Source organism: Diospyros lotus, chromosome 7 (assembly GCF_014633365.1).
Source record: "Diospyros lotus cultivar Yz01 chromosome 7, ASM1463336v1, whole genome shotgun sequence".
Lineage (NCBI taxonomy): Eukaryota > Viridiplantae > Streptophyta > Magnoliopsida > Ericales > Ebenaceae > Diospyros > Diospyros lotus.
Window position 1 is genome coordinate 24,501,977 of NC_068344.1, and position 14,963 is coordinate 24,516,939.

Below are 14,963 nucleotides of genomic sequence, written 5' to 3' on the forward strand. Positions count from 1 at the left end.
CCAGATCACAGAGATTGTTAACTTTACCTCTAGCCCTCTTCTCCTTTTGTTTCATCTTTTGCTTCTTAGCCTTGGTCAGCCTAATCTAAAAAGATCTAGCCAGCCCATAATCCTAAAGCAATGACCTTGATTAAGCTATGGAAGAGACTCAAAAACCTCACTTCCCCCCTTGTCAAAAGTTTTGGTCTTTCCTTTTATGAAAAAATCAGACAGGCATCCAACCAATTTTAACATTAATTTCTTTGCACTAGGCTTTACCTTATACAAAAAGTACACCCAAGTTTCTCCTTTCCCGAATGGAGTCCTACTCTACATCTTACCATTCCAGTTGGAGTCTTAAAATATTAAAAGATTCAACCAGTCACCAGTTACCTTGGCCTGCTACCAAACACTTCAAATACATTACCCCCAATATTGGGGGCATCTTTAGCTCCTATGAACATTAAAAGATATATGAACATTGATCAACTTCTCAAGGAAAATACTTGCATATCTGGTTTCATCCTTATGTTGCACTTCCCGGCAAGCCACCACAAATCCTACAGAAACTAAAATGCCTACCATCCTTCCTGGAAATGGGTGGGGCCACTGGCCAAGGGGAGGAGTAATGGCATTATGAATAATGAAATGAATGAATGACTAATGCAACATGAAAAACTGATATTCCTAACCTGAAAGAAGCAGTGTAATACAAGGTAAAACTCAGAATACAGTATGACGATTAACTATGAATCAGAAATAGCCCCGATACTCTTGAACTTATGAATCTAAATAGCAAATATTTTCAATTATGAAACGAAGGAAAGAAGCATAAACCTCTGACATGCAAACAATATGGAGCATAACACCATTCACCTGACATATACAACTACAATGCTTAAGCATCAAAAGCAGGAACGATGGTTCAGTCAATATTGATAAGAACCAGATGGTACTCATTGCCAGAAATCATGGGACAGCTACAATATCAGACAGCTAAGCCTGTGAAATCGTGTATCTTAGTTAAGTTACAAAATATGTGGAGCACTAAACAAAGAAATTTAGATAACCAGATATGTTGGAGTCTGGTTACCTTCTTCAGCAATCCATTTGAAAAGCATGTTGACCTTGGTTCATTATACAGCATTCCAACCAATACCTGTCCATTGCAGTGTAAAACAATCATTACATAGACATCGTAGAACAGCAACATAATAGGTAGGGCCCAATTGCTTGCACATCATACACATAAAGAAATTAATCAACAACCAGAAAAGAAAAGGGAATAACAGCATATACAAGATTTACAGGATGACTTGACTCTAACCAAGTCACTGTCTCTTTGATGTCACTCTTTGTATCTTCTCTGTCACAGCTATCATAATAGTCCATAATATTGAATATTGTGATCAAAAAATAAGGTTAATGTCTAGCCTTGAAAGAGTGCAATCTAGACTGTTGAAACCAATCCTCATAAGGTAAATAAACATCAGAGCAACCATTGAGTCAATCGTGCAAAGAAAAATGCAAAGGAGCAGTTTATCTAGTAAACAAAACTTTTATGCCTCTCTACTAAGAAACAAGGATGCAAAAAAATATGGCGAGATGTGAACATGCAATGCAATTTTCAAAAATATCAGGACATGAATTAGAAAGGAGACAATAATGAAAAAATAAATTTTGTAAATATCCATGAAAGGAGCAATAATTGGGTAAATTGCCAAAAACAAAAAAGAAAAAAAAAACAACTTTCACCTTTGTTATAATATTTGACCAAACTTTTAATTTTTTAAATAGTAGCAATCAACTTTAATTTTATTTCAATTTTGAACCACCATTTCTCTTCAGTTAGTAAAAACTATCAAATGCCGGTAATTTTTGCCACATTATTCTATATTTACAAAAAATATATTTATATAAACTAAAATATATAAATATAAACCATATATATAAACATTTGTATATGTATAAATAAAATATATAATTTTAAATAATTAAAAAAAAACGGTGCCCAGGGTTGTGCTGCTGCCAGTGTCTTTTTTTTTCAGTTTTTGAAAAATTATATATATTGTTTATATATATATGCAAATGTTTATATAGATATAGTTTATATTTTTATTTTAGCTAATATTTACACATATTTAGTTTATATAAATATATTTTCTGTAAATATAGGCTGATGTGAAACCGGCTAATGTAGCAAAAATTTCTGAGGTGGCAACCATGTCAGCTGTCTTAGTATGTCACATCAGCATTTAACAGTTTTTACTAACGGAAGAGAAACAATGGTCCAAAATTGAAACAACATTAAAATTGGCTGCAACTATTGAAAAAAATTGAAAGTTTGATCCCAAAAAACCATGGTCATGGGTGAAAGGCACCCTTAAGGCACTATGACAATATTTTCCCGAGGCACTAGGCACCTAAAAAAGTGCTTGCTTGAGTGAAAGTGCTAGATTGACCCAAAAAAACCAATAAACATATTTAACATTAACATAATCAAATAATGTACATAATACTGAAAAAAATATGGCAAATACAAATTCTTTAGTAATGTTCAAAGAAATAATTTGAGGTCTTGCAAAAAGTGGACAATGTTCAAACAAACACCTTTGGAATTTTGCAAGAATAGCAACATCTCTACAGTGCCTCTATCTTGCTTCTATTTTCCTCATTTTCAGCTTGTAAGTGCCTCTATGTATGCCTCCTTTGATTTTTTAGGATCAATTCCTCTTTACCTTCATTTTATGCCTAGGCAAGCATCTTCAATGCCTGTTGCCTCATTTGAGGCACTCAACTAAGCATCACCAGATTTAAGTCGCCTCGCCTAGAGGTAGACGAGGGGCTTCCATGGAACCTTGAGGAGCCCAAGCACCTACAAGTGAGGCACTTACCTTTGACTACACTGATTGAAACAAAGGAAAATGTTACAAGTTTTATTTATGGCAGTTTGCCCATAATCATTTTTATGCATTCTACATACAGGAAAAAATGCTCTAATCATAAATAACTTGGAAGTTTCAAGTTTTAGAATAAAAAGTTAAAGAGGAAAAGGCATCATTGGAGCACACTCTAGGCTTCAAGCATACAACATATTTTGTATGATGTTTACCCTATGAGTCTGGAACATATTTGGTTCAAATGATGTTACCAAAAAGGAAATAATAATGAGACATGCTTGAATTTGTGCCTAACATATGTCGGGGAATGTCTGCTAAGCGCTAGCATATGACAGACATGGTGCATTCTTCAAAATGTCACATCTTAGCCTCCAAACCTGCCTCCCCAACCCCCTTTCCCCAACAAACAAAAATGATGGAAAGACAGCTCTTTTACTTTCCTGTTAACAAAGTTATATGAGAGTGAAAAGCTGAATTTCAAGATAAATTTTGCATAAAAATGGGGGAGGTAATGTTACCAGGAAATTTCTGAAAGAGAGATATCAGGTTGCATCCTCCAGGCCATGCGATGTCTCCATTGGCCAGGTTTTGATTGAGACTGATGGCAAATAGCTGAGTTGGTAATGAACCGCCATTTCCCCAAAAATGTTGAATTTTTCAGCACTGCTCAAAGCAACTTCTGCATCAGAACACCTTTTGAAAACCACTCTGGCACGGCTAGTCTCCAGATCAACTTCTGTTTCATCTTCCCTTAATGGCCCAAACCGCTTAAATATTTTATTTAGATTTATTTCAGAAGGAATAGATTCTCCCTCAGAGAAGTTCAATATAAGTTCTGTTGGTGAATTATCTTGCTTCCTCTCACCAATATGCCTGATTGGTTCCTCCATGGCCATTTGATGGTTCCCATTAGAAAACCGCTTTCTAGAGTAAGACCTACGACTTGATTTGAGGGATTTATCTGGATCAAAAGTCACGAGTTGATATTTCACTTCTCTATTGTGACCATCACCTGATGGTTGCTCTTCAGAACAGTTCTGAATAATCCTGTCAGTCCAATAGGAATCATTAATATCATCAAATTCAAATTCTTCAGGAGAACCAATGATGGCATGAGATGCTCTTTTCTTTCTACCACCACCTAGTTTTCCCACAGAGGAATTCTGACGAATCAAACTAACTGAGTTCCTAAAACCAGAAAAGAAAGGGGAAATCGTAGTCAAAAAGCCATATTCTCGGATAGGTTCCTGGGCAGCAAAGAGAAGTTGTGATAACATCTCATCCAAGGATGAGTCTTCCATGAAGAAAGTCATCCTTCCTCTTTGGGAGTTATCAGGAGTCTGCAAAGAATCATCAAATACAGTGGGTTCTTCACTGTTTCCTAGTTTGTGAAATTTTTCATTGCTAGATTTGAGAATTGACGATGGGCTGCCAGTCAGTTGGCTTGCTGCTCTACGAATGCATTCGCCAATCTTAAAGGATGGTTTGGGAATTGGAGATGCAGTGGTGGACACTTTTGCAGCATAAATGCTGATTCTCCTATCTTGCACCTCTGAGTCATCAGAAATGAAATCAACAACCTTTCTTTTCCTGCCAGAGGATGATGCAACTGACTTACTTGTTTCATCTTCACAATCATCAGGAGACGATGGCATATCACTCATTAATTCTGACAGACTTCTCTCTTTCTTCTTAGGGTACATACTATCCTTTAGATTGTGTTTACGTTTAAGGGAAGAGCTACTTTCAGTTTTTGGCCTTCCCTTGATGGAAAAGGGTTGCTCATCACCAGGTGGATGGTCAATCACTTCACCCAACTGTGAACTGTCAACATTGTTCTCCAGTAGCCCTCCACAAAACTGAAACTCAGGCAACTCATAATAACCCTTTAACCGAAGGAAGGCCAACAACTGAGCCTTTGCAATAACAACTCCCAGTCGATCAGCCCCAGCAGAAGGGGACCCTGCTAATGCTCTTACAAATTCTACAAGTTTTTCAGGCTCAAAGGAACTCACTCCTACAGATTTATCAACACCGCATCTTTTACTTGATTCTTGACGGATGCCAGTGTTCTCAACAACCTGAGACTCAATCTTGTCATAAGCATCATTTTGGATGCAAGAGCAAGCAAGACCCAACTCAATCCGTCTTGAAACCTCTTCCAAGGCACATCTGACAGCATTTTGGAATGATTCTGAACTGCTCTGCTTCTCTATTTGGGAGAAGTTTGCCCAAAACGGCTTTAAGAGAGATGCCTCATTCCAAGCAAAAGTCCGATCACCAAAGTACGCTACAAGAAAGCAGTCCTTTCTATAATATTTCATTGCCTTTTCTGATGCATCTGAAGGATCGAATACCTGCCCAGGCCACCAGGGATGGCTCCTGACTTTACCCCAGACTAGGTCAGACACAGAAAATTCACCTTCATTTTCTGGTGGTAGCAGAAAGTTACATTGATGCACCTTTGCAAAGCTTCCAGGGTCCAGAGTCATTTCTTTTGAGCTTTTATCCTCAAGATGTTTTGCCTGTTCATGACCAGGAGCCTGATCTCCCATTTCTATTTCTAGACCTCCATACAGGTCTACCTGCTCAGCATCACTATTTTGTTCTTGAACTTCAAATTCCTGCCCAACATGAGAATTATCCAAACAAAAATCAGTAGCTGTACTCCCATCTAAGCACTCAGAAAATTCAATTCCTACTTTGCCTCCCAGCATTTGAACATCATCTCTTATGAATTGACACTCATCTGGTAATGAAACATTTTCATTAAGAGATTCATCTTGAGGCTTCACTTTCCCATCTTTGTTGGCACAGATATCCAAATCCACAACTAGGCTGCCTCCCATAGATTCTTGCCCTTGGGGAACCTGTTCATCAGATTTGTAAGGTTCACATTTTGCTTCAGTAGTCATCACTTCATTAGAATTTAGTGCACTAGGAACAGAAATCTCACGGCTTACCATATGAACTTCCAATTTTTTATGTTTATCTAGTAAGGGGCCCGTAGAGTCACTAACAGAAGAAGAGACAGGGTCACCACCATTATGAGTAGGCAGGCAGTTGAGTGCAACTTCACATGCAGCAGCCGCAGCTGTGTTTGAATGTTCCTCCCCACAAGACCCCTTTACCACTGTGTCATCAACAATCACATTCATGCTCTGATCACCATCTACCTCATGGGAATGTAAATCAGCTAGTTGGGCTACTGTCTCTTGTTGCTCATCATGCAAGCATGTATTATCATCCAGACATGTTGGAATAGCACTATTATGCTCCCCAACTGGAATGGAACTGGCAACTACAGAAGAATCTTCTACCAAACTCTTGCCCAGGGTCTCAACCTTCAACTCTACAGTTTCAGTCACCTTGGACTCAAGAACTGAATACTCCACTTGGTTTTCAGTTTCAATCTGTTTGCCTGATGCCTCAGTGCTTCCCTGAGCAATAGCCTCTTTTCCTGTGGTTTCACCAACAGTCAGGGTGTTTAACTCTTCAACTTTCTGTGAAAATGAATCACAATCCAAAACTGCAGCATTGGAATTCAAGACTTTATTCTCATCTTTCATCAAATCTACATCTTCAAGCTTGGGAACCTCCCTTTGGGTTTGTTTCCCAGATGCTTCCAGGCCTGTATGCACCACACACTTTTGACAGCTTGCATCAACTTTCTCAACCTCCAAATACTGATCTTTTCCTGTAGAACTACAATTGCCTGCCACATCTGCTTCATGGTTCAATGCCTTTTCAACATCCATGGCTGCAACTCCCTCTGTATGAAAAACATAATCTTGATCCTTTGAGGATTCTGGATCTGCAAGCACACGACCATGCTCCGGCATGATAGCCTGTTTTTTCTCAAACTTCATATTTGGATCATCTTCAGAACAAGCTGGAGTCCCACTCAAATCATCAGTTGTCAGAGTTTCCACTTTGGAACTTGCAACCTCACTGTCCACCACTGAAACTTCATTTATGTTGACAATTTTGCTTTTTTCATTAGAAAACTGTGGCTCATCAGATAGACTAGCATTCCTTTCAGGGTCTCCAATTCCCCCACCCACATCCTTCACATCCAACTCTTGATCTTTTACATAATCTCGGTGATCATCAGAAACACCAATCACCCTGTTTTCAGTTGTCAATGGCTCCTGTCCATCACCCACAATGACAACACTCTCGGGAGCTTCAACATTGGGGTTCAAAGAAATCTTTTCATCCACAACTGTAACTTCACCATCAGCTACAACAAAAGTTGGCTCCAAGTGGGATACTGAATCAGCACCAAAATCACCTTGACTTTCAGTGTTCTTCTCAACCATCTCAAGCTTCTCAAGCTTTAAAGGGTGACCCTCTACTGAACAATATATACTGCCTTCTTGCTGCAAAACCTCTTCCTTGTTCATAACGCCAACTTCCCCACTAACAGCAACTTCAACTTTTTGTTTCAAACATTCAGCATCTGAATGGATTGTATTATCTCTGTCCCTCACTGCACTAACTGTCCCGGCCAATGAACTGACATTGTTTTCTTTCCCAATCTTAGCACCACTACATGATATTTCATCTTTATTGTTCACAAACTCATCATTGACTACAGCAGCAGCTTCCTCTGTGACAACTGTGGTTTGCATACTAGTGGACGGTGAAACCATTGAATAACATACAACTGGATCATCAATTCCAGGATTTAATAAACCATCACCCCGAATATCTTTTTGTTGCAGCCCAAGTGCATCACCCCCTCCCTCAACAGATGTTGTCCCTTTCTCTGCACCCTCCTCAACCAACCCTTGATCTGAACTCGTAACAGCAACTTCCTCCCCAACAACCTCAGTCACTTGACATGATGATCCTGAAGCTGCTGCTAAGACATCAGCCACCCCAGTCCTGATACCAGGATCCCGAGCTTCATCATCCAAACCACTTGTTCCATCAGCAACCAAAACATCACCAGCATCATCCCCTCCTCCAATCAACTGCTCACTTTTCTCCAAGCCCTCCTCACCCCTCACAGGAACTTCATCTGCATTAACATGCACTTGTTCAACCAACAGGCCAGCAATTTCCTGGCAACCTTCAACCTGAGACTCAGTTCCATCTTCACAGGCCTGACCACCACCCAAGTCCCCAACTTCCCGTGGTTCCAAATCACCGACTGCACCATCTCCACCGTCAGCGGATTCAATTTCCCTATCCAACCCCTCTCTCACCACCGCAACGCCACCCTCCTCTGCATTCCAATCCCCTCCACCCCCTTCACCCCCAACCCCATCAACGAACACATCAGAACCCACCACCTCCACCATTATCTCACCTCCATCTTCCCCACCCTCGGAAGCCATAGTCTCAGCTAGGGTTTCACCAGCAGCTACAGCCACACTGGATTCTGAAACATTAGCCACCGAACCTACGTCATCATCCTCGGCCATAGTTAAAGTATCTGATTGAATTGCAATCCAAAGTCATGAACAACTTCGTTTTCAAAACAAATACACAACAGATACAGATCTACATAAACCCCCGCAACGCAACTACAGAAAACCTAACCACTGATAAATACAGACATATATATACAAACACAAGCAATAGAACTGTTAATCAAACCCAGACCCAAACTATATACAGAGAGAGATTGGATTATGGCATACCTTTGTCTGAGATTTTTCGTCAGAAATAAGAGCTGGGTAAAAGGGGGCTTTTAGAGAGAGAGAGAGACGGTGGGGTTAAAGTGAGACGTCCAAGAGAGCAGAGGTTTTTCTGCTGTGACCTGTGAAATGATCGTAGAGAGAAGGAAAAAAATAAATAAATAAATTTTGGTATAATAAAGCAAAGAAAGGCGATAACGATGGGGGCTGGCTATCTGTCCTGTTGGGTGATTCGTCAGCGGCTTATTAACTCTGGAATTTTGATGAAACGCCATCGGGTTTAGCCGAGCTGCAATCACTTTTCTTATTTTATTTTTATTATATATTATAAATAATTTTATTTTATTTTTATCTCAAAAACTATATTTACTTTAAGGATACTCCTGATTTGACTTTTAATTTTATTTATTTATTAATAAATTTTAATTTTAATTTTTTCATCTTTCTTATAATTTTTACTATTATAAAATTTTAATATTTATTTTATAAATTAATAATAAATATTATTATATTAAATTTTAATATTTTTTAAATCATTTTATTAATATTTTTTAAATAAAATTATTTAACAAAAATTTCAAAATAATTCTATAATAATAAACAAGAGCTTCTTCAGTGTCGTCTCTTCTATAAAGTTTCTTCTATAAAGGAATTTTCACCTCACATGTGCTCAATTAGAACTTAAATTTAATTAAGTTGAATCTCTTTCATTTTCATTTTCAGATATAAGGTCAACAAAAATGTAATGCCTTGAACCACGTAATAACACCTTAAAAAATATTTTATGCTCACAAACAACCAATAATTATGAAAATACATTATTATAATAAGTTTATTATCACTAACTAGAAGATGATCATCAAACGTATGTATAAAGTGAAACCATGCCATGGTTTGAAATGAAGACACTAATCACCTCCTCGTTTCTCGTTAAGTTATATGGAAATTGATGTATAAATGTCATGACACAAGGGTTCTCAAGTAATAATTTAAAATTTAAGAAAACACACATTTCATGTCCAAAATGCATTTTATGCAAATTAAATGGGCATAATTGCAATAATAAATAACTTTCAAGGTGCTCATGAAATTTCATCGAAAATGGAAGTATAATGCATAATTTCATAAATTATTGACTCTAAGTGGAATAACCTAAAAAGTATGGGTAAAAGGGTCACCTTAACAAAATTTAATGTTTTCCAAAAATACATGTCATCAACATTTTTAGGTAGTTCGTTTTTCTTCGACAGCCCATTCGATGCATTCTAGTCGTTAGAAACGTTGGGTCTCTTTACAACAGATCTTTTGAGTTGTCGGCAACCACTACCACAGGACTGTTGCAAACTACCCTTACCACTCATTGTCATTAGAACTAGAAAGAACACTAGGCGGGCTTGCTATTGCTCCTATATACTATTGCCTTATTATAAAATTACTAATTTGACCACCAAAACCCACCCTAGTATCTCTTTTTCGTCCTCTCATGCTTTTGGTTCCAATTATGTCTCTAAATTGAGAAATTATGTGGCTTTAATAGACCATTGTTTCAATCTTTATCTTAGTATAGTTTATGGAAATGTATTCAATTCCATCGAAATTTTCAATCCAAATTCTAGCAAATTTATAGTCAAATTTACTAAAATCTGCAAATCCATCGTCTCGTGATTGAATTGATGGAATCCCATCAATTAATTGGAAAACCCAACCATTCACGCGCCTAAATCATAGGTCTTACCTTCTATTTTTTTTTTTTTTTGTTAAATCTAACTTTTCACGATTGTTAATTCGATAAAATACAAATTTTGTTTTATTGTATTTGCACATTTTTTTTTAATTTAAACATTCAAACTTTTTATTATTTTAATTATATCCTTAAACTATGCATTTTTAGTCAATTGCACTCTTAAATTTTTATTATTTTAATTATATCTTGAACTATGCTTAAGTTATTGTCCTTAACAAATTTATCGAAGTGTGCAATTGACTCGAAATTACATAGTTTAAGAGTGTAATTAAAACAACAAAAAATTCAAAGGTGCAATCAACTTAAAATTGCATAGTTCAGAAGTATAATTGGAATAATAAAAAATAGAATGTTTAAATAAGAAAAATGTAAAAGTATAAGGGTTAAAATATGTATTTTACTTTTTTAATTCTTTTGATGATTTACATCCAATTTTGAGTCTAAATAACTTTTAATTCTTTTAATGATTTTTAACAAAAATGAATCATATGAGTTCATCTTCATGTTGTCTATGGAGCCCAATATTCTCATGAGCCAATTTGATTTTATTTGCCTTAATTTCGAACTTAAAATTGGCTCTCTATTTTATTAAATATTAGCCTATTTATAATTTTATGTAAATTATACTTGATCCCAAATCCCTTGAAATGTTTGATTATATTTTGATGGGGATTCCTTCCCAGGGCCACTAATTTTTCTAAATTACTATTAGATCTTATTTTTATTTAATTCTTATTATTTCTCAAATTTTAATTTAATATCCAAAAATCTTTCCAAAATTTTCATATATTTTATTAAATACCCATTAAAACAAATTTAGTCTCAAATTTTCTAGGAGTAAGTCTCAGAAACTATCATTCTAAAGAAAACTCGATTCTTATTTGAATGTATGGAAAGTAATACATCATTCAATCATATCATTAAACAAGTTTGGGTAACTTGTCTTGATTTTCTTATCGCGCTCCCATGTAACTTCTTCCTTGATAGGATTTCCTTATTGTATGTTAAATAGAGGGATTACTTTGTTGTGTATGACTTGATCTCTTTAGTATAAGATTTTCAGTGGAAACAAGTTAGGGTAAGCCAAATCTTTTCATATTTCTATGGTCTCATTAAAAAATTCGTGTGTTAATTTAGCTCATGCTTTCGAAGATGAGATACGTGGAACATGTTGTGTAACTAAGATAATCGAGTAGGTAATATTAGTTTATAGGTTATCAACCTGACCCTTTTCGCTATCACATAAGGGCTAATACATAACAAACCTAACTTTCCTCTCTTCTTTTCTTGGGTAACCATTCATAACAAAGATACTTTAAAACGCACATTGTTGCCCTCTTTGAATTTAATATCCAATCTTTGCTTGTTTGCATAAGAATTTTGACAACTTTAAGTACTACAAATCCTATATTGAATAACCTGTATTTTGTTGGTCCTTATTTGTATTAATTTAGGACTTAGCATTTTTTGTTCCCTAACTTTGGCCCCAACACACAGGAAAGCACACTTCTTGCCATATAATGTTTCAAAAAGAGTCATTCCAATGCTAATTTGATAGTTGTTGTTGTATGTAAACTCCACCAAGAGTATATGATCTTCCTAACTACTAGAGAAATCTAAGATGCAAGACCATAACATATCTTCTAAAGTTTGTATGACGCGTTTGGATTGTTTATCGTTTGTGGGTAATAAGTGGTACCAAACTTTAGTTGGGTTCCCAAACATACTTGCATACTTCTCCAAAACCTTGAGGTGAATTGTGGGTCTAAGTTCGAGACTATATATATTTATCGATGATTCATGAAGTAAAACAATTTCTTTAACGTATTATTCGACCAACTTGTTGAAAGGGTTGCCAACTATCATAGCTAAGAAATGTACTAATTTCATCAATCGATCCACAACTACCCATATCACAATAGTTGTTGCTTGATCCTGAAGGAAGACTTATCATAAAATCCATCATGACGTGATCCCACTTCCATTTAGTAATGCCCAATAGCTGTGAATTTTTTTGCTAGTCTTTGATGTTTGATCTTAACTCTCTAGCAAACGTCACACTTTGCCACGTATCTAACCACACTATTCTCCATTCTCTACCCACTAGTATATTTTTTTAAGGTCCGTATACATCTTTGTAGCTCAGGGTGCACCGTATATTTGGCTTGATGTGCCTTGTATAAAATTTTTCATCTCAAATCCCCTATGTTCGGCATGTGCACTCTGTTATGGAACCAAAGTATTTTATCCCAAAATTTGAAATAAGATTTCTTTACTTGACCATGCTCATAAACCCATTTGTGGTATCTCATATTTTCTATAAAAACCTATCTACTTTGTTTCATCAAATCTAACTAAATTTTTATGCTAGCGAAAGCTTGTAATGCCTTGAATTTTAGCATGTTGTTGTTGGAAAATTTTTGAAAATATTTTTCATTTAAAATATAAGATTGCCCATACTTTCCATAATTTATTGAACATACCTTATATCTAAATAAGGTAACCAAATTGAAAACTTGGTAAAGATCGAACCTAAATTATACATCATCATAAAATAAAGCAATAATGACATTCATTTAGATCACCCTTAAATACATGACTCATAAGGTTTTATTCAATCACATAAAAGGGTTAAAGTTATAACAATAAAAATTTAAATACATACATCCCTCGTATCCACTTATCTTATTTTTTTCATTTTCCCTTTGAAGGATCTCAATTCAATTGTTTGACATATGGGAATATGTTGATTACGTGATAAACCACCAAATGACAATTGAAAAAAAAATATTTTATGCTTATGAACAACCAATAACCATGAAAATGCATTATTACAATAAACCCACTATGACTAACGATGAGATAATTTCCAAGTGTTGGTATAACAAGTTGTTGCCCAAAGAAATACTCAAGAGAAGGTGAATTGGGTTTTTAAAAATTAATTAATAATTTTAACTTTTTTAAAAACTCTTAAATTTGTGATTTTAATAGTGGTGATTGCAGTAGAATTAATAACAATAAAATCACACAACCACAAGGAACAAGAGAAATTTATAAAGATTCGGCTCTAAAGAGCCTAATCCTCTATCTCAAGACTTAGTTTGAGGTTCCATTGGGGAGAATCAACACTAACTTTTAATTGGAGCTAAAACCAACATACAATCTCTTGCCTAAGTAAGAACCACTAGCATACTACTAGCAAATATAATCCATTGACACAACATATGAGTAAAATAATCCTTTCACATAACAAGAGAGTAAAAATAACAAACTTACAACCAAAGCCAATTACAAACAAGTCACCAACGGTTAAGAATTTCACCAGCCAGCACATTTCCAGTATTTTGAATCTTCTCACTCTTGTTTGAATGCTCTATCAAGTTTGTTCTACCTTGAGCCTCCATATTTACCCTATATATATATACATCTTTCAAACACACTAACCATTAAAAAAGGGGTTAATATGAAGTTTGAAATTCAAAAAATATTTAGTCTTTCTCAAACAATAAGAAAACATATATCACTTTTAATTCAAAATAAATTTATTTTTTACATGAGAAATCAATATTTGAAAATTCAAAAATAAGCTTTTAAGACATAAATTATTAAAATAAGAAAACATGTCTAAAAGCAATCTCTTTTAATTCAAAATAAATTTACTTTTTGTATGAGTAAGAAAAACATGTCTAAAAATAATTTTCCTTTAATTCAAAATTTAAAAATTCAATATAGCTTTTGAGACATAAATGATTAAAACAAGAAAACATGTCTAAAAGTAATTCTCTTTTAATTCAAAATAAATTTACTTTCTGCATGAGTAAAAGAAAACATTTATATCATAAAAATATTTTTGTTAATCATCAGAACTTAATTAATATGAGCAAGTTGGCTCAACAGAAGTGAACCCATGCTATGATTGAAGATAAAGATACCAATCGCCCCTCTTTGTCCACTAAGTCATATGGGAGTTTGATACATACATGTCTTGACACACAGGTTCTCAAGCCTCTTTGGACCGTTACACCTTATTCTTGGCCTTCTTGATTTCTTTACTAACTACATGCCCTCTAAAAAGCCATGATTTGTATAAAATTTGGTCTGCTATTAGGAAATTGAAGAACTATAAGTGAAGCACAATAGAAGATAAAAGATAAGGAAAAAAAAGAAAAGAAAATGATAACCTAATGATGACCCTAGTTCTAAGCAAGTATGAAGAAAAATGTTACTTAGTCTTAGTCTTAAGGAGTTATTGCTCATGAGCTTCCAAGCACTAACATGCTTTACACAAACAAACTTCTTGAGGGCAAACTTTTTCCTCCTCGATTAGGTTGATGGATGGAGTGCAAACCTTCCTTTTCCTCCACAAAGTCAAGCAGATGAAATAACCCTCTTGAGATTAGACATATAATAATTGACCTTTCCATCCTTTGATGGAAGAAGGGTTGTCAACTATGAAATGCTGGTAGGTGACAACAATAAAAGAATACTACCTTTATCCATAAGTAGCATCTTTGAACAAAGAAAATAAGATTTGAACTATAGAACGAACATGTTTAGCTATGTAACAAATGAAAAAAAAAAAATTAGAGATGATCTTACACCTATTAAGAACTAGTTACAAGGGGTTCATCTCCAAAATGGAAAAGATCTCGATAGCTAATGGGTTGAAGGGAATGTAAGGATCAGCTTCTA

At 35.3% G+C, this 14,963-nt stretch overlaps 1 protein-coding gene across 7 annotated transcripts in view; it reads right to left on the bottom strand.

Moving 5' to 3' along the window:
• LOC127806974 (uncharacterized) overlaps positions 1 to 8,663 on the bottom strand; it is a 31,997-nt gene extending 23,334 nt beyond the window's left edge. For 3 of the 7 annotated variants that reach the window (XR_008024552.1, XR_008024551.1, XR_008024553.1), the window contains exons 1-2: positions 3,398 to 8,337; positions 1,073 to 1,138 (exon numbers count right to left, since the gene is read on the bottom strand). Coding sequence is in view for 3 of the 7 variants with exons in the window: in XM_052344614.1 (XP_052200574.1) it covers positions 3,422 to 8,311 (4,890 nt within the window). In the remaining 4 variants the exon portion in view is untranslated. Of the gene's footprint in view, positions 1 to 824; positions 1,139 to 3,397; positions 8,338 to 8,530 lie in introns of those variants that run through there. The other 4 variants (XR_008024550.1, XM_052344614.1, XM_052344615.1 and 1 more) reach the window with 4 other exon arrangements.
• Positions 8,664 to 14,963: the final 6,300 nt, after the last annotated feature.